Source organism: Capsella rubella, unplaced genomic scaffold (genome assembly GCF_000375325.1).
Source record: "Capsella rubella cultivar Monte Gargano unplaced genomic scaffold, Caprub1_0 scaffold_4, whole genome shotgun sequence".
Lineage (NCBI taxonomy): Eukaryota > Viridiplantae > Streptophyta > Magnoliopsida > Brassicales > Brassicaceae > Capsella > Capsella rubella.
The window spans coordinates 8,619,784-8,637,274 of NW_006238920.1; the positions used below are offsets into that span (position 1 = coordinate 8,619,784).

At 34.8% G+C, this 17,491-nt stretch overlaps 4 protein-coding genes across 10 annotated transcripts; 2 read left to right on the forward strand and 2 right to left on the reverse strand.

The window, feature by feature from the left end:
• Positions 1–609: 609 nt before the first annotated feature.
• On the reverse strand, positions 610–1,473 carry LOC111830959 (glycine-rich protein 23). The gene has a single exon (XM_023783874.1). It carries the CDS (start codon positions 1,384–1,386, stop codon positions 880–882), a length of 507 nt encoding a protein of 168 aa, XP_023639642.1. The 5' UTR covers positions 1,387–1,473; the 3' UTR covers positions 610–879.
• A 1,959-nt stretch (positions 1,474–3,432) lies between these two features.
• LOC17888468 (transcriptional corepressor LEUNIG_HOMOLOG) lies at positions 3,433–8,933 on the forward strand. 6 transcript variants are annotated; one of them, XM_006295509.2, is made up of 19 exons: positions 3,433–3,605; positions 3,708–3,805; positions 3,886–3,937; positions 4,054–4,151; positions 4,295–4,404; positions 4,501–4,781; positions 4,855–4,933; positions 5,047–5,158; positions 5,408–5,457; positions 5,542–5,820; positions 6,304–6,378; positions 6,483–6,710; positions 6,892–7,036; positions 7,119–7,228; positions 7,372–7,521; positions 7,598–7,750; positions 7,827–7,946; positions 8,203–8,400; positions 8,572–8,933. In XM_006295509.2, the coding sequence occupies exons 3-19, from the start codon at positions 3,906–3,908 to the stop codon at positions 8,713–8,715; spliced, it is 2,364 nt and encodes a 787-aa protein (XP_006295571.1). In that variant the 5' UTR covers positions 3,433–3,605; positions 3,708–3,805; positions 3,886–3,905; the 3' UTR covers positions 8,716–8,933. The 6 variants fall into 6 exon arrangements, with proteins under 6 accessions (XP_006295571.1, XP_023639632.1, XP_023639635.1 ...); XM_023783864.1 differs by having other exon boundaries at positions 3,434–3,605; positions 7,113–7,228; XM_023783867.1 differs by having other exon boundaries at positions 3,434–3,605; positions 6,898–7,036; positions 7,113–7,228.
• A 1,227-nt stretch (positions 8,934–10,160) lies between these two features.
• On the forward strand, positions 10,161–12,684 carry LOC17890155 (cyclin-dependent kinase inhibitor 4). Of its 2 annotated transcripts, none has more exons than XM_023783873.1 (3): positions 10,161–10,705; positions 11,756–11,968; positions 12,119–12,684. In XM_023783873.1, the coding sequence occupies exons 1-3, from the start codon at positions 10,293–10,295 to the stop codon at positions 12,186–12,188; spliced, it is 696 nt and encodes a 231-aa protein (XP_023639641.1). In that variant the 5' UTR covers positions 10,161–10,292; the 3' UTR covers positions 12,189–12,684. The 2 variants fall into 2 exon arrangements, with proteins under 2 accessions (XP_023639641.1, XP_006294663.2); XM_006294601.2 differs by having other exon boundaries at positions 10,164–10,813.
• Positions 12,685–13,626: 942 nt separating this feature from the next.
• LOC17889689 (cytochrome b5) lies at positions 13,627–15,384 on the reverse strand. The gene is made up of 3 exons (XM_006295156.2): positions 15,209–15,384; positions 14,233–14,299; positions 13,627–14,126 (listed from the first exon to the last, which is right to left on the reverse strand). The coding sequence occupies exons 1-3, from the start codon at positions 15,293–15,295 to the stop codon at positions 13,876–13,878; spliced, it is 405 nt and encodes a 134-aa protein (XP_006295218.1). The 5' UTR covers positions 15,296–15,384; the 3' UTR covers positions 13,627–13,875.
• Positions 15,385–17,491: the final 2,107 nt, after the last annotated feature.

The following is a 17,491-nucleotide window of genomic DNA, read 5'->3' on the forward strand; positions in this document are numbered from 1 at the left end:
AACAAAAGATCGCTGAACCGAACAAGAAATGTTATTATGCTAAGCAAAGGAATTAAGAGCATGTTAAATTACCAACTGATATTTGACTCTAGACGTGTCACACAACACACGTAACGTATGAGTAAGGTGATCAGGGAGATTGGGAGAGAGTAGGATTTTTGTGTTTATTGAACTTTTATGTGATACAAGAGTTGTTTGCTCTCTGTCTCAAAAATTTTGCAATTGTAGAAACAGAGTTTGGGACAAGACATACTCATGTCATCCTTTTTGAACTTGGATTAGATCAAATACAAAGTTTATAGTTACTACTATCAATCACGGTAAATATTTAAGTTTGGTGTTTTACATTTTAATAAAGATACTTCATACCATTTTATTTTACTTTTAATTTACCATATTATCTACTACGTACGTACTCACAAAATGTAACTCAGTAATTTCATTTTTTACAAGTCTTGTAAGATATTCATTTTGTTGACATGTATTATTATAAATTTATAAGTCTGAACAGAGTATGTATAAGTTTGTGTGTATTGGAAAGATTCATAGAGTAAAAACATGTCTATAAACATATATATAAAAAAACCACTAATAACTGAGAGTCTATACTATTGCAAAAGCTCGAGTAAGAAATCATTTATCACAAGAAATAAAACCACTCAATAACTGTTCACAAAAAGTAAACAACAATTTTATCAACCAACCAACCAACCAACCAAAGCATAACATATACGGAATCAAGCATACAATGCGACTCAAAATAAAAAGAACGACATACACAATTGCTAGTGTATCATTTTATTTTGTAATAATCAATTATCATATTTCATTTAATTAAATAATAACAACGTACAAATGCATGAGCATGTGCCTCATTGATCAGTGATGGCCACCACCACCATATCCTCCTCCAAGTCCTCCCCCACCGCCCAATCCTCCTCCGCCACCACCACCAAATCCTCCCCCTCCTCCAAGTCCTCCACCTCCCCCGTATCCTCCTCCAGCACCACCACCGTATCCTCCTCCAGCACCACCACCGTATCCTCCTCCTAGACCGCCTCCACCGCCTAGACCGCCTCCTCCACCCAAACCGCCACCGCCTCCTAGACCACCCCCGCCCCCTAGGCCTCCGCCGCCTCCTAGACCGCCTCCACCTCCTAGACCGCCCCCTCCGCCTAGACCCTTACCAAAACCCTTCTTGTAAATGCCATGCTTGTGAAAGAATGGACGAGATTTGTGTAGGAACGGCCGGGGTTTGTGTAGGAACGGGCGTGGTTTTTTGAAAAAGTGTTTGTCGTCGTTAACCTCAACATGTCCGAACGCAAATTCGGCGACTAGAGCGAGTACAAAGATAAGCACACACACCTTACGGGAAATCAAACCCATAACTAAGTGGTTTGAATAGTTAACTCAAAGAGTTTTATATGATGGATATGTAAGAGAGAAGACAGTTGTGTCAGTGAACCTTAAGTCTTGGCCTGTATATATAGACATATCGTCCACTCGTGAGTACGTATATACGTGACCCGGTTTTGCTTCTTTTACCTTTTAGGTTTCTTATTATCTCTGGTTCAGCTAGTTTCTCTCCATAATCAATCTGCTACTTTTAAAATTGACAAATTGTGTCGTATGTTATAGTCTACTTATTTTAAGATTTGATCGTAACGAATGTTTTTGGATGTGGACTAACGTCAATAATCATTTATGCATTCAGAGTTGAAATGCATGGTTTATGTATAACCGTGAGGAAACCGAGAGATCGATTAGACCGGACGGTTCAAGTTGTAATAAAGCAAAGAAGATAATAATTGGTTGAGTAAAACCCTAAATTAAATGAGGTCCACCTGTCATTGGACAATTTATTTATGTCTGCCAACTGCCCAGTTGATCGCATCAAACTCACAACAAGGAAATGAAATCAATTTCATTTGAACAATTTATATTTCTAAGAAATATATATATATATGTATATATGTATGATATTATGTGCACATAAATTGAATTATATAAATATAAGTTGTTGGGTGCATGGTAAAACTAAAACCTGAAGTTGAAGAATATATACATTGTTTATTAATTAATTTTTTCATGTTATATATAGAAGAGATAAAAACTCGTTCATGGCTGAATCAATCTGGCCTCATTTTACAGAATGTAATCATCAGTTAGATATATATTGAATTAAACTAGGTGCTCGATCTGGATTAGTCATCATAATATATATATATATCTATGATCTCTCGTAAATTAATTAAGGTTCCATGCATGGATTTATAGCAAAAAAAAAAAGAGAGGTAAATAGTGGTATCACACTCTTTAATTGATGAATTATTGGTGTCGTTACCAAAAAAAACAAAAAAGTGATAATCATATCGTGGCTGCTTTGGTATTCTTTTATAGTTGAAGGGCATGCTCCACTATAAAGCCATGCATTAATAATTGTATGTATGAGGACTCTTTTTTGCATTATTCAAACCCTAAAATGTGATCTCATTTAGTGAAAAACGAAAGTGATCTCATTTATTGTGTGCCATTAAATGGTTCAAACCAAACACAAATAGTTTAAAACCTTTCATTTTCCAAACTAACAAAGATAGAAAAAACAGATAGGCTTATACATATACATGCTTCATCTACATAATTGGCTTGGGGTTGATGATTGGTTTGAGCTGTGAATGTAGAACTGGGACTTAAATTTTAAAGTCAACTGTTATCGATTTTTCTTCTTCTAAAAACTTTAAAGCTAAACAAGATCACAGTAGTTAATTTGGTTAAGAATTGTATCAAGATTTTAAAACAGTGATAAGTGATTTACATGTGGATTGTTTTCATTTATAATTACAATTTTAGTAAATAACTAGATTGATAAAATATGGCATTACGTATAACGTATTCATATATAATCGAGCTTCTTATAGTTATATGTAACTATATATGATTAAATACATACAGTTGTATGATGTGTACTGTTAAAGTCTCTATATTTGTCTAGTATGGACCATGTATTTTTTTTTTGTAATATAATAGCATGTGATCTTATATAATAATCGTTTTGTTTACTAAAGCTCTCGGGGGATTGTTGTAAAAATGTTTCAAACTATATTTATTCTATTACTACTCCATATATACATGTGTAGTACTAAAATATTAAGAAGATACAATTGGAAATTAAATGTGACATAAATTTGAGTATCCATCACCTTACTTCAACTTCTACCTACATTGACGGTTTCAAACGTTGAAAACTTTAAAGAAAAGTTTCTTCTGCCACGGTCTTTGAGTTGACGTTGACTTAGAATGAAGTCAACTATAGGCCCATTAATAAGCCCAGTAAAAGTCACAATACTGAGGCCCGTTAATAAACTTTAATTCAATCGGATCCTAAAGCTTACCCAAAAAAAAACTCAAAAGCATCAAACTAAACATCTGAAAGGTTTTGTTTGTGTGATCTCTCCAAAACTCTCATCTGATCTCTCCTCTCTCTTCCAGCTGTTTTCGTGATCGATTTACTAAGTTTACAGCTGAATACAAATTCACTGTAAATCTTAAGAACCCTAGAATACTTTTCTTTTATTTCTTCTTCTTCTTCAATTGTGATCCGTCAGGTATGAATTCGATTACTTTTCTTTATCATTTCGACGAGTTCCCCAAAGTCGTCTTCGCGTACAAGTAATTTAGCCTTATTGATCTTTTCTCTGTATGTGTAGTAGTAGCAATGCTTGATCTTTGAAGTTTACTGGAATTTCAAGATCGAATTAGGGTTCTGATCTACTTGGAATCACTCTGATTTATTTGGGTTATTCAGGTTTGTTCGTGTTTGTTGAAACAATCAAAAATTCTGAGTTCAAATCATTTTTTTTCGAGTGACTCAATTTTATTTATTAGCTCGATCTCCAGCTGAAGCTATGGCGCAGAGTAATTGGGAAGCTGACAAGATGTAAGTGGTTATGTATTATAATGAGAGCTTCTTTTTTTTTTTTTTTGTCAATTCTCAGATTTCTTGTTTTTTTTTTTTTTTTCTTCTTCTTACGTTTATGTTTTTGGGTTTTGTAGGCTTGACGTTTATATATATGATTATTTGGTGAAGAAGAAACTTCATAATACTGCAAAGTCGTTTATGACTGAAGGGAAGGTTTCACCTGATCCAGTTGGTAATAATAGACCTTCTTGTTCGACTTTTTTTTATTCTTACTTGATTTTAAGTTTTGTTAGGTGATTGATTCTTTGTTCTGTCACTCTAGGCTGACTGATTAACTCTTTGGAATGTTTTTTTTTTGTTGTGTGAATGATGTAGCGATTGATGCACCTGGAGGGTTTCTTTTTGAGTGGTGGTCAGTGTTCTGGGACATCTTTATTGCAAGGACAAATGAGAAACATTCAGAGGCTGCTGCAGCTTATATTGAGGTGGCTTCCTAGTACCATCTGGAGATATGCTCTTGTTTTTTTTTTTCCTTCTTTAGTTTTCACTTTAATAACTGACCAGTGGCTTTGGATTTTCAGGCACAACATGGTAAAGCGAAGGAGCAGCAACTGCAAATTCAGCAACTGCAATTAATGCGACAAGCTCAAATGCAACGTAGGGACCCTAACCACCCTTCTCTTGGGGGTCCAATGAATGCTATTGGTTCTGAAGGGATGATTGGGCAGTCAAATGCTAGTGCTCTGGCTGCAAAAATGTACGAGGAACGTATGAAGCAACCAAATCCAATGAACTCTGAGACATCCCAACCCCATCTTGATGCAAGAATGGCCATTCTTAAATCAGCAACAAACCATCATGGGTAAATTCATTTTCTTGCAGTCGTTTCTTCTCTCCTCACACACCGTTAACCTCTTCTCAATTTGTCAAAACAGTCAGATGGTCCAAGGCAACCATCAAGGAGGTGTTTCGGCAGCGCTGCAGCAAATTCAGTCACGAACTCAGCAGCCCACTGTAACTACTACTTGAGCACCTTACTTTATGACTGTTTCAAATCTTTTAGCAGACAAGTCTCCAATCAAATATTTTTCTTTCATTCTGTGCATCTGAATCTCTTGTACGTGCAGGAAATCAAAAGTGAAGTCAATCTGGGTACATCTCCGAGACAACTGCCAGTGGATCCTTCTACAGTTTATGGCCAGGGAATTCTGCAATCAAAGCCTGGAATGGGGGGTGCAGGTAATTTTATCGAGTGTAATGCACACTGTTGTATATGCTCACCTAGAAGATTATTGTGGTAGATACTGGTAGCATGCCTTCCATGGCAATTGGTTGACTGTGGACTCCAAAATTAACTTATTCCGCCTATGTTATGTGAAAAGTTATGATGAATTACATATGGTGTGATATGCTAATGGACTCATGAGAACCTTTTGTTTACAGTTTGTTAGATAAATTCTTATGGTGTTGTGTTTTTCTTGTGTGAAGGATTAAACCCTGGAGTGAGTGGTCTACCTTTAAAAGGATGGCCATTAACTGTAAGTCACTGTGATTCTTCTCAAAATTGATTTGTTTGCATTCCAAGCTCAGGTTTTTGCTAAGTTTCTTAACAAATGTTACAGGGCATCGACCAAATCCGACCAGGTTTAGGAGGCCCTCAGGTTCAGAAATCTTTTCTACAAAATCAAAGTCAATTTCAGCTCTCACCGCAGCAGCAACAACAACAACAGATCTTGGCTCAGGTTCAAGCGCAAGGAAATATGACTAACTCACCAATCTATGGTGACATGGACCCTCGACGATTTACAGGATTACCTAGAGGAAACCTGAATCCGAAAGATGGCCAACAAAATGCTAATGATGGATCTATAGGGTCCCCAATGCAGTCAAGTTCGTCAAAGGTAAGGATTTTTCTCAAATCACCAACAATGCATATCCCTGTTGAATGCAGTGGCATCTGTGAGTTGCATTGGCATCTGTGAGTTGCATTCTATCATCTTTTTCTGGCAGTAGAGAGAACATTCCACATTAAGTATCTCACTTTTTTTTTGTTCCGTTAGATGGTGAAATGGGATCATTTCCGATAATTGCTTGTCTATTATATGCTTTTAGATTTACTCTTTTAGGTATGTGCAACTGCTGTTACTTTTGATTTGAAAATCTGTAAGGTAATGTGTTTGTGTTCCTAACGTAGATCTATATTAGGGATCAGAATTTTTGTCTCTTTATGTTAATCACATGCTTCCAACAATCGAGAAAACTAATTTTCAATTAGTAGCTGTTTACAGCCAAATGTGGGGACTTCACTGATAAGGTTTTTATCAATCAATTTTTTTTTTTTTTTTTTTTCTGATTCCTTTCTGTTTATATCCATTGTTCTGTAGCATATCAGCATGCCTCCAGTACAGCAATCTTCTTCTCAGCAACAAGATCACTTATTATCCCAGCAATCACAACAGGTACTAATTTGTGGATCCGATCCCACAAGTCTTAGACCAACTTAATATAATACTTCAGTGTCTAAGATGATTAAGCCACAACTTCCTTTCTGTGTCTTTGATAGAACAATCGCAAAAGAAAAGGGCCTTCCTCTTCTGGTCCTGCTAATAGTACAGGGACAGGAAACACTGTTGGCCCATCCAACTCACAGCCGTCGACACCTTCTACACATACCCCTGTTGAAGGAGTTGCTATAACTGGTAACATGCACCATGTGAATAGCATGCCAAAAGGACCAATGATGTATGGTTCTGATGGGATTGGTGGTCTTGCATCATCAGCCAATCAATTGGTATGTGTCTTAATTTCTAGTAAAATGATGACGACAATCTAGTTTTGTTCTTATAACATCTGGATGCAGCATGCAGTTGTGTTGTGTATAATAAGGAAGTGCTTTCTTAGCGGCTTATGTATTTTTTGCATAGCCTATGGGGCTGTGTCTCTTTCAGCTTTTTAATGATAAGAATTAATAGCTGCAGGATGACATGGGACAGTTTGGAGATGTGGGAGCCCTAGAAGACAATGTAGAATCGTTTTTGTCCCAAGATGATGGAGATGGAGGAAGCATGTTTGGCACCCTAAAGCGGAACCCTTCTGAGCATACCGAAACCTCTAAAGGTATTCTAACGCCACCTCAAGGATAAATATGCTACTAGTAGTTGAGATATATATACAAACGGGGTCCTCTTTCTAGTGTCAGGTTTCAGTTTCAATGAGGTTAGTTCTATAAGAAAAAGTGCCAGTAAGGTCATCTGCTGTAACTTCTCATCTGATGGAAAATTGTTGGCTAGCGCTGGACATGATAAAAAGGTGCAGCATCTTAATTTCTGAGATATGGTTTGCTTATAAATTTGTGATGACCCTAAAACATCTATAGATCATTTATGTAGACTTGTAACATTTCGTTAGTTTAAAAACAGATAATGTGGATGCAAATTTCTTTTTGTCAGTAGGTATTTATTTGGAACATGGAAACACTACATGTTGAGAGCACTCCGGAAGAACATGGTCATATTATCACAGATGTTCGGTTCAGACCTAATTCAACTCAACTGGCAACGTCATCATTTGACAAAACTATCAAGATCTGGGATGCTTCTGATGTATAATAATTTATCTCTTTTTATTTGTTGCCATTTCTCGTGTTCAACTGTGACTAACTACTACCAATTTTCGCAGCCTGGTTACTTCCTACGAACAATTAGTGGTCATGCTGCACCTGTTATGTCTATTGATTTTCATCCTAAGAAAACGGAGCTTTTATGCTCTTGTGATGGCAACAATGATATCCGTTTTTGGGACATCAACGCTTCTTGCCTTGGTGCTGTAAAGGCAAGCCCCTAATCTTTTGTATGGTTTCTCTGCGGATTGAACTCTGTTTGCTAATCTTTGAATTTTCCGAGCACAGGGGGCTAGCACGCAAGTACGGTTCCAGCCAAGAACAGGACAATATTTGGCCGCAGCATCAGAGAATATTGTGTCAATTTTTGATATTGAAAATAATAACAAACGGGTCCACACTTTTAAGGTACAGCTGAATATATATTTTAATAATTTTGATACCCCCCGGGTCAAATCAACATAAAAGACTTTGTTTAGTACTTTCAATACTTTGAGTTTGAATCTTCCAACTCCAGACCAGTATGGTTTTTTTTTTTTTTTTCCCGTTCGATGCATTTGGGCATATGTTTAAAGAAAGCCATCATCGTTACTCATACACCCATCCTCCACCTAAAGAAAATTTGTGTCTCATGGTTTTATTTACTTATGTTTTGATGAATCAGGGACATTCCACAAACGTACATTCTGTTTGTTGGAGCCCAAACGGTGATTTGGTAGCATCTGTTAGTGAAGACGCTGTAAAATTATGGTCACTGAGTACAGCAGATTGCATCCACGAGCTTAGTAACAGTGGAAACAAGTTCCACTCTTGTGTTTTTCACCCTAGCTATCCCAATCTCTTAGTCGTTGGTGGCTACCAGGTATAATAATCTATGTCCCCATGAATATCTGATCTTTGTTGGAATAGTTTTTCAGTATGAGCATCAATCTGTGTCAAACAATATCCAATAGTCTATATGTTCACTTGCATGACGAGACAGATTTGATCTCTCAGTTGGTTATTAACCCTGGTAAAAACGAATCTGTGACAGACACTGGAGCTGTGGAACACAATGGAGAACAAGTGTATGACGATAGCGGCTCACGAGTGTGTGATATCTGCCTTGGCTCAGTCGCATTCGACGGGAATGATGGCGTCTGCAAGTCATGACAAATCCGTAAAGATTTGGAAGTAGAAATATCTCTATGCTCTTCAAAAAGAAAATACCAGAGAGCTCAGGACTTTTTTTGAGTATAATTCTTTGTTTAATGTTTTACAATTTTACATCAATAAGTTGGGTTTTTTTTTTTTAATATTTATAATGGGTTTGTTAATGTCAAAAGCAAAGGGACTTGTGATAATTCGAAATCTTTGTTTAAATGATCCTAGTTATCTGTGGATTTGTCTTCTTTCTTTGTTGCTGTGATCTTTTAGTGTTGAGATCAGAGATGTAAGTATTTTCTCAAAGACCGACTAAAATTGTTGAAATAATTTCTTATAATCGACTAAAACGCTTATAATGACCCCCGTTTACTTTAAGATGATGAATAAACATACAGTACATCTGTACATATCAAAGCATATACTAAGAAAGTTAAGAACTTCAGATTAAGAATAAGTTTTTTTTTTGTTTTTTTTAAATTTATCTTGTTGATCTTTTAAAATTTCTGAAATACTGTATAGAGTTAACTAAGGAAAAACTAAAATATCTTTATAGTAAGATAAATCGTAAACGGAAATGTGAAACATAAAGCAGAGAGAAGTAGAAAGCACGGTTACGTTTGTGTTTGTCTGTTTACAATTTACTACAAACAAACACGTCTAACATGAAAAAACTAAAATTAAAAATGTACTTTTTTTTTTCATAAACATGAACTTATTACTACAGTTAAGAGTTGTTGAATGAATCATTAGTTTAACTTATCTTTAGTTTCTCAATCAGTTACCTACTCTTAATCTTTACATGTTTTCCAAACTATTTGAACTTTTGATATTCCCATATATATACATATCTGGTGATTTTTATATCTATCATCTAATCTACGAAGTCAAATAGGTCCAGAAGACTCTCAATATCAAATCCTAAAAAGTAACAATTTAATGCTCTAAATTCAAAAGTCTTATAAACTCAATTAATTTGGTATGATTCGTACACGCGATATGAAATTAGGAGAAAACAATAGTGTGTACTAGTTAATGATAAGCTTTTGTAAAAATTCTGGTAAGTAGTGTACAAAGTAGTAGAAGTTGACATTCCAAATTCGTCCAAACTAAAATTACGATCGTCGGAACTAGTTTCAGTGTTGCGTAACCGTTCTATCTCTCTAGTAGCTCCTCCTCACATTGCCACACTGACACACACATATTTAACATATTTTACAACCGAACTCACTCAAAGTGAAAAAAAAACAACACAAATTATTATAAAAATAAATAACAAAATACGTCATCATTTCTACTTATAAATATCCGAAATTATTACACTCAAGTTCTGAATTATAAACATTTCCTAAAAAATATTTAAAGAAAAAAAAAACAAAGTACAGTGAACATTACTCACAGTAGTGAAGAAGCAGCCACCTGAAAAGAAAAAATATATATAAAAGTTGAAAAAAAAACACACAAAAAAAGAGAGAAATTGTAAAAAATAAAGAGAGAGAAAGACCCCACAGAGCACTCATCTTCAACCCTAACTCCGATTTCTCTCTCTCTCTCTCACACATCTCCAAATCTCTCTTCTCTTTCTCTCTCTCTCATGAAAAGCGTCGGAGAATGGGGAAATACATAAAAAAGAGCAAAATCGACGGTGGTGGAGGAAGTGAACCCTCTATAGCTTTGATGGATGTTGTTTCACCTTCTTCTTCACTCGGTGTTTTAACCCGAGCTAAATCTCTAGCTCTCCAACAACAACAACGCCGTCTTCTTCAAAACCCCTCTTCCTCTTCTTCTTCTTCTCCACCGACGACGTCGAAACAGAAGAAGAATCAAAGCCAGAAGCAGCAGCAGATGAACGATTGTACTGGTGGCTCCTCGTATCTTCAGCTACGGAGTCGTCGGCTTCAGAAGAAACCTCCAATTGTTGTGCTTCGTTCTACTAAACGGAGGAAACCGCAACAAAGGAAAGAGACATGCGGCAGAAACCCTAATCCCCAAATTCTGGATTCGATTTGTGGTGATGGGTCTAGGTCTGATTCCGTTTCTGAGACTCTTGTCTTTGGGAAAGATACAGATTTGGTTTCTCAAATCAACAAAGATCCTTCCTTTGCCGAAAATTTCCAACATTCTACTCAAAGGTTTCATTTTTTTTATTTTTTTTGTATGTATCTGTTTGAATCTTTGTTCTGTTTTTTTTTTTTTTTTGAGAAAGTTTTGATATTTTTTGGATTTGAAATTTTTCCGTTGGTATTTTGGTAAAAAAGTTAACGATTTTTTATCATTTGTATTTTGTTAAAATTGAAACTGGCGTTTTCGATTATTATGATTTTTGCCGATTTGAAAATGATAATTATTATTTTTTCTTACCATCTGTATGATATGATGCCATCTTTTCTTTTATCTGACAACACCAGACTCTTCTCTCTGTTTCTGGGAAAGATATATATATATATATATATATATATATATATATTAATCAAAATGTGTTTCTTTTCTTGATAAAGTTTTTTCTTTTCTTCAATTACTCAGAAGAAGAAGGTGATAGTGACTATTGTTTTTTCTTCAAGGCTTTTTTTGATCTGCTTTCATGTAAAGAATGTTGGATTTGTGTATGATATGTCTCTGTAACTCTTTAAAAGCTTTTGAATACCTTGGTTTGAATTTTTGGGATTGTGCAAAGTATATGTATTTCTTCTGTGAAAATGCATCTTGACTTCTTTTTAGGAATGATTGGTTTCTCTGTCTGTTAGGTTTTGTTGCTGTTTGGTAGTTTTTGATGTTAAGATCGATCTACAGTTTGAGATCTTGTTGAATATTATGTGAACCATCAACTTTTTCAAGCATTGCTGTCATTTGGAAGTTTCTTTTTGGTTTATGCTTTGTGATCTTTGAACCACATATCATCGATAAGAAGTTTCTCCTTGTCTTTTATCAGTTAAACATGACTGAATCAGCTTTACTTAACTATAGGCAATAAAGTTTGCTTGCTTTTGCTACTAATTGAGGAAACACAGTTATGTGCTTTTATCCTTGAGATCATTGTATGAAAGTAACATATTACTCACTCTCTGCTTCAACAGGACCACAAGGGAATCCACACCATGCAGTTTGATAAGAAAGCCTGAAATCATCACAACCCCAGGATCGTCTACAAAGCTTAACATTTGTATAAGTGAAAGCAACCAGAGAGAAGACAGTTTGTCACGCAGCCATCTTCACCTACCAACTACACCTGAAATGGACGAGTTTTTCTCGGGTGCTGAAGAAGAACAACAAAAGCAATTCATTGAGAAGTATGATGAGTTTCATCACTTGATCTGTTCTGTTCTGCAGTAACTAACCTTTTTGGTTATGAGTTTCCAGTTTGATCTGTTCTGTTCTGCAGCAAGTAAACTCTTTTGGTTTTTTTGTGTCTCTAATAGTTTCTGTCAACTCTTTTTCAGGTACAACTTTGATCCTGTGAACGAACAACCACTACCAGGACGGTTTGAATGGACGAAGGTAGATGATTAGAAACAAGAAACAATGGGGGGTTAATAGTTAATACAGAATATATTAACATTTTCCTGCTAATTATCGGTTTGATCTTATTTCCATCATCCGTTTCTTAACTTTTTCAACATGTAAAGAGCTTAGGAGAACAACCCATGTAGTGTTTTTAAATTGGTGTCTGTAATATAAGTGGCTGAAAAGGGTTTGTGTAGCACACAACTGATACCAATCCTTTTTAAGCCCTAACAGACCACCTTAGTAGTAGTAGTAGTAGTACTAAAACCATAAGAGAAGGTATTAGAAGTAACCTAAAGTCTGTTTAGGGTTTAGCGTTTAGGGATTACTAGAGTTCTTTCTGTTTAATGGTCAGTGTTTTCTTTTAGAAATCCGGTACAGGGGTGGGACTCTGCATTCTCTTATAACTCTTTGTCCTGTAACCATTTTAAAATCTATCCTTTTATGTGTATACATGTACTGATCTCAAACTCTTTCAATAAAGACTTATCCTTCTCTGTCTTTTGTTCTCTTACTTCATCTTAAGTTCTTGTTCTTATCATCATCATCATGATGGTCCATGTGTTGTGTTCTTCAGACATATAACATCACAGTGACAGGTAGGTAATACGTATCTATATATACACAAATGTATACTGATAATAGAGAGACAGGTTAAGCTGTTCGTTATGGATATGGATAGTGTCTCATAGTGGTCTTTGTTTTGTCTCTGTCTTCTCACTAAAACCAAAAGTGTTAGAAAAAGATTCTCTTTCTCTTTCTCTTGTGTGTGATTGTTGGGTGTGTCCATTGTACTTTCCACTTTGTGATTTGCGCCCACTATATTATCTTAAATTTGTAATTCGTGCCCACTACATATCATCATCATCATCATTAGCATGGTGATCGTCTTTTGATCAATCATCGAGACTTCGTCGCTTCTTTGCTTGTCACAAGATTCGTTTGTTGATTTGTATTGATTTGATTCTACACACGACAACGTTTTGAAACAGGCCATAGTTGTCAACTTGCCACAGAATCCAATCCAGTGTTGCTGAAATGAAATTTATTGCTCTCGAAGTTACAAGTATCGAACTTTGTGTCTGTGGTTGCTGACTTGCGGCCAAAGCGGTGAAGAGGTACAAAAGAAGGGTCCCACAGTTGCAGAAGAGGTTTTGGACTCTTCGTGTTGGGATATGGTTTTAGTGAGAGCTCAAGTCACTAACTGCCACACACTCTATCAACTAACTGCCAAAATACAAACGTCTCTTTCTCTTTGGAATTCGTAATTTGTTGTCTTTGTTTCTCCTTCTTTGCAATGTTAATCAAGCGTTCTCTCAAGTACTCCAGTTATTACTACTACGCTCATGGCCTTGTTTAGATAGTTTCTTGGTTTCTTTTCCTCTCTAAAGATTCATTCATTGTTACAAGGGAAGAAAAGCTTGTATGTTCTCAAAACAGCTCATTAGTCGTAACTTGGGTTTCATTATAGATGAGATGTCATTAGTTGCATAAGGCAAAACCACCAACAAGACTGTTGTTCATATGCAGGTAAGAAATAGTCCAAAACACATTCAAGCAACAAAATATGGGAGCAGAGACAAGAACAAAGGGAGAGGCTTTCAGATTTGTCTTTTCAAAAGACTTAAATCTTTCTCTCTAAATATAAGATATATGGTAGTAGTAATGCTCAGGAAAAAAACGAAGAAGGAGCCTACCCTGATTTGGTGTATATGCGAATCCCGACTGCTAAACCGAGAATGGCAAGGGGTACGAGGAACTGGAGGATCTTGATAATGAACTCAGAGGTCTTGTCTTGATTGTAGTGAGGCTGTTTGGGAGGTGTGTATTTGACTTTCTTTGGGATTGTTGTCTGATCAATCTCTCCTACGTAGTACTGCTCCATCATTTCTCTTGCGCTCTCGCTGTGGCCAACGTCCTCAAAATCATCCGTTGCATCCTTACCTGAGAAGAGAAGAAGGATCAAAACGTATGGATCGATCTGCACTAAGTGAATTTGGCGTTTAAGCGTCAAAGCCGGGAGAGCAGGGTGATATGTGTTTATACAGACCTGTTGAAGACAAGAGAACGTCATCCCCACCTGGATGGTCTTCAAGGAACTTGGTCACATTGTACACCTGCATTTTTGCAAATGTTTGAAGTTAGAAAAGGAAAATGAAACCCAATTATAAAACTTCTCAACTTCCAAAGATTTCTTGTTGAAACATTGGAAGATCTACCTCTTAGTCTACCTCTTAGACTAAAACAAGAAATGGTGATGGCGATGTGTTAGTGTGTAATATAACTCGAATAAGCAAACAATAGGAATAAAAAGAAGGATACTTGAAACAATGTACTCTACCAGAAACCATGTCTAGAGATAGATTTGGGGCATTCTTAACATAATAAAGGATTTGTTCAATGTACATAGCACACTTGTTGCGTGAGATAAACTCCGTAAACCTCTGACCTGAGTGGTAAAATGAAAAGAAACAGAAGCTACTCATGGAACAAACACACCAAAACTTTGAAAGTACTTTCTTATATTCTTCTACTGATCTCACAAACCAATTAATAAAGAAAACAGGATACACGTTTTCACTATGAAGGGAGGCTCAAGGTCTCCTTAACAAGTTAAATCACAAACCAAAATGATCGGTCTTTAGTGGAAACTAGTGAACGACACGTGTCAGCAATCCATCCAAAGAGAGGTCGATGTAGAAGAAATCAGACATATTTGTTGTGGTATAACTCAAAAAGGCAAGCAGAGCTATGTCTAGTTGTCTACATTTCTCCATCTTCAATTCAAAATAACAAAACTTTCAACTGATAAATAGGTCACACGAGCTAAATCTTTAGCATATTATATATATGTATTAACTACAACTTATTCCACTCTACCCATCTAAAAACATATCATTCGGACAGAGAAATCTGAAACTTCAAAAGCTTTTAATATCATGCAAACACAAAAAGGGGGGATTTTTCCAGAGCACGAGATCTCTAATTCCAGAGGTGAGAGAGATAAGGAGAAAGAAGAAAAGAACCTTTCCATTGATGACAAGCCAACAGTCATGAGCTTGATTATGCTCTGAAACTTCTGAAAGTGTGAAGATCTTTGCTTTGTCTCCCATTGTTTTGTTTGATTCTTGTCTAAATTAACCCACCACTGAGACACTGAGATTTAAAGCTAAAAACTTTAGACAAGAACGCGAGAGAGAGACAGAGAGAGAGAGTTGTTGAGTTAAGACCAATTTGACGAATCAGTTGGAATTCCGGTCTTGTTTGGTTTTGTTCACAAAGGAATTGGATTATGAGTTTCGGTTGGTATGAATACCGGTTTAGTGAAATAGAATTTGTGAATTTATTGATCCACATGACATAAATCCCTCAGCTCAATTCTGGTATTTCATCAGACCGATTTTAGAACCGATGTGTTCAATGGTTTGGTATAGTTTGCTAAATCCGGTCGGGTGGGTGGGTGGAGTAGGTGGGCAGTGCAAATGTTGCGGTTGTGGCTCTAATTCTTGCCTTTTCTTCATTCAAGATTGGTAGGTGAATGATGTGCAATAAATAATTTTATTTATGCTCTATGAATTATTTTCTCAAAATATTTACTAATTTTTTTAGATACAACAACAGAAGAAAAATAAATTGGTGCTGCTTCATACCAATTTACCATATCCCTACTTATTATGGACGTTCTTTTTTTACTATGTTCTCTAAGGCTTATATAAAATGTATAAAATTGTATGACTTTGATTGGTTGGTAATAGAAACTATTTTTTACTTAGGCCTAACACTTACATAGTTACATGGCACATTGTTTTTGTGGTGAGAAGTTTCACACATCTAAATAATAGTGGAAATTTTTTTATTTTTTTATTCCTTCTTCTAGTCAAAGCCTAATATTTATATTTAGTCAAGAATCAAGAATGTTGTCAAATGCATTAAAATGATAATCCGTGGCTTATTCGTAATCAAGTTTTTAAAATAATCATAAACTTAGTTTATACTAATCACGAGGATTAAGTAAAAAGCTACTAAGCTAGGATCACTATTTTTCTTTTAAGAATCACATAGTTTAAAAGGTAATAGTTATACTTTTAGAGTCACTAGATCGTATTTTCTTACTAAGAAATGGTTGTTTAGAAAATATTAATAAACTAGGATCTACCCCGTGGTACACCACGGGTACATAATTTAATATATTTATTTGGTTGGTCAGATTTTTGTAGTTGGTTTTTATAGTCTAATTTTATACATACGTGTTTATTTCATTTAATTTTACATAATTTTATGAATTTGTATTATAAGTATATTCATAGATATATGTTGTCAACTCGCGGTACATCGCGGAATAATTTTGCTGTAAAACAAATTATATTTTAACTTAACCCTTAAAAATATTTTATTATAGACAACCCGCAAGAAAAATAGAATCATATGTATGTAAACTCAAATCCATCCAATCATATTAATGTACAATATTATTATATTTTAAAAAATTTAGAGTTAAAATATTAATTATACTTTAAATTAAGTGTTATAACATTAGAGCATTAGTAAGAGTTTCTATAATATTTTAAACCTTTCTAAGAAATTAAAATTTATAATATTTTGAAACTTTTTAAAAAATTATTTTTCTTAAATATATAACCGGATTATATAGAATAAATTTTTTAATTTGGATGCCTAAGAAACCAAATTTCATGCTCATTTGTAGCTGGAAACATATTAGTCATATTTATAATGGTTTTGAAATCTTATATAAACATTTTCCCTTTATCAATTCAGTTATATACATCCGTTTTCTAAAATTTTAATTGCAAAATGTGTGAAAAAAAATTTGTATTTTTATTATAAATACCTTTTATGTAATAATATAAATTGAAAAATAAATAAGATTATATAAATATATTGGAGAGAGATTCAAGTTATTAGAGAGATATTTTAGGAAAATTTTTTGATGTAATAAATATTTGTTTCCAATTTTGAGATTTACTTGTGATTTAATTACAAAATTTACTTTAAGTTTTGTTATTTATTCAAATGGCAAGGGTTTGATTATGCAAATATTACAAAATAAAAGGTTATAACCCAAAATAGATTTTAATACAAAATGTACTTCAAAAATGTTAAGATAGATTTACACAATCAACTTTAATATTTAAGAAATTTGGAATAATAGATATAAAAGTGGCACAATTCTTTTTGTTTTGATTTTGGACCACCAATTTTTTATTGAATTAGATTGACAAGTTAATGGCTTAACTGCAACAAATAGCTAAAAAATGTAATTGAACAATTAGCATACTCTGGAAACTCCT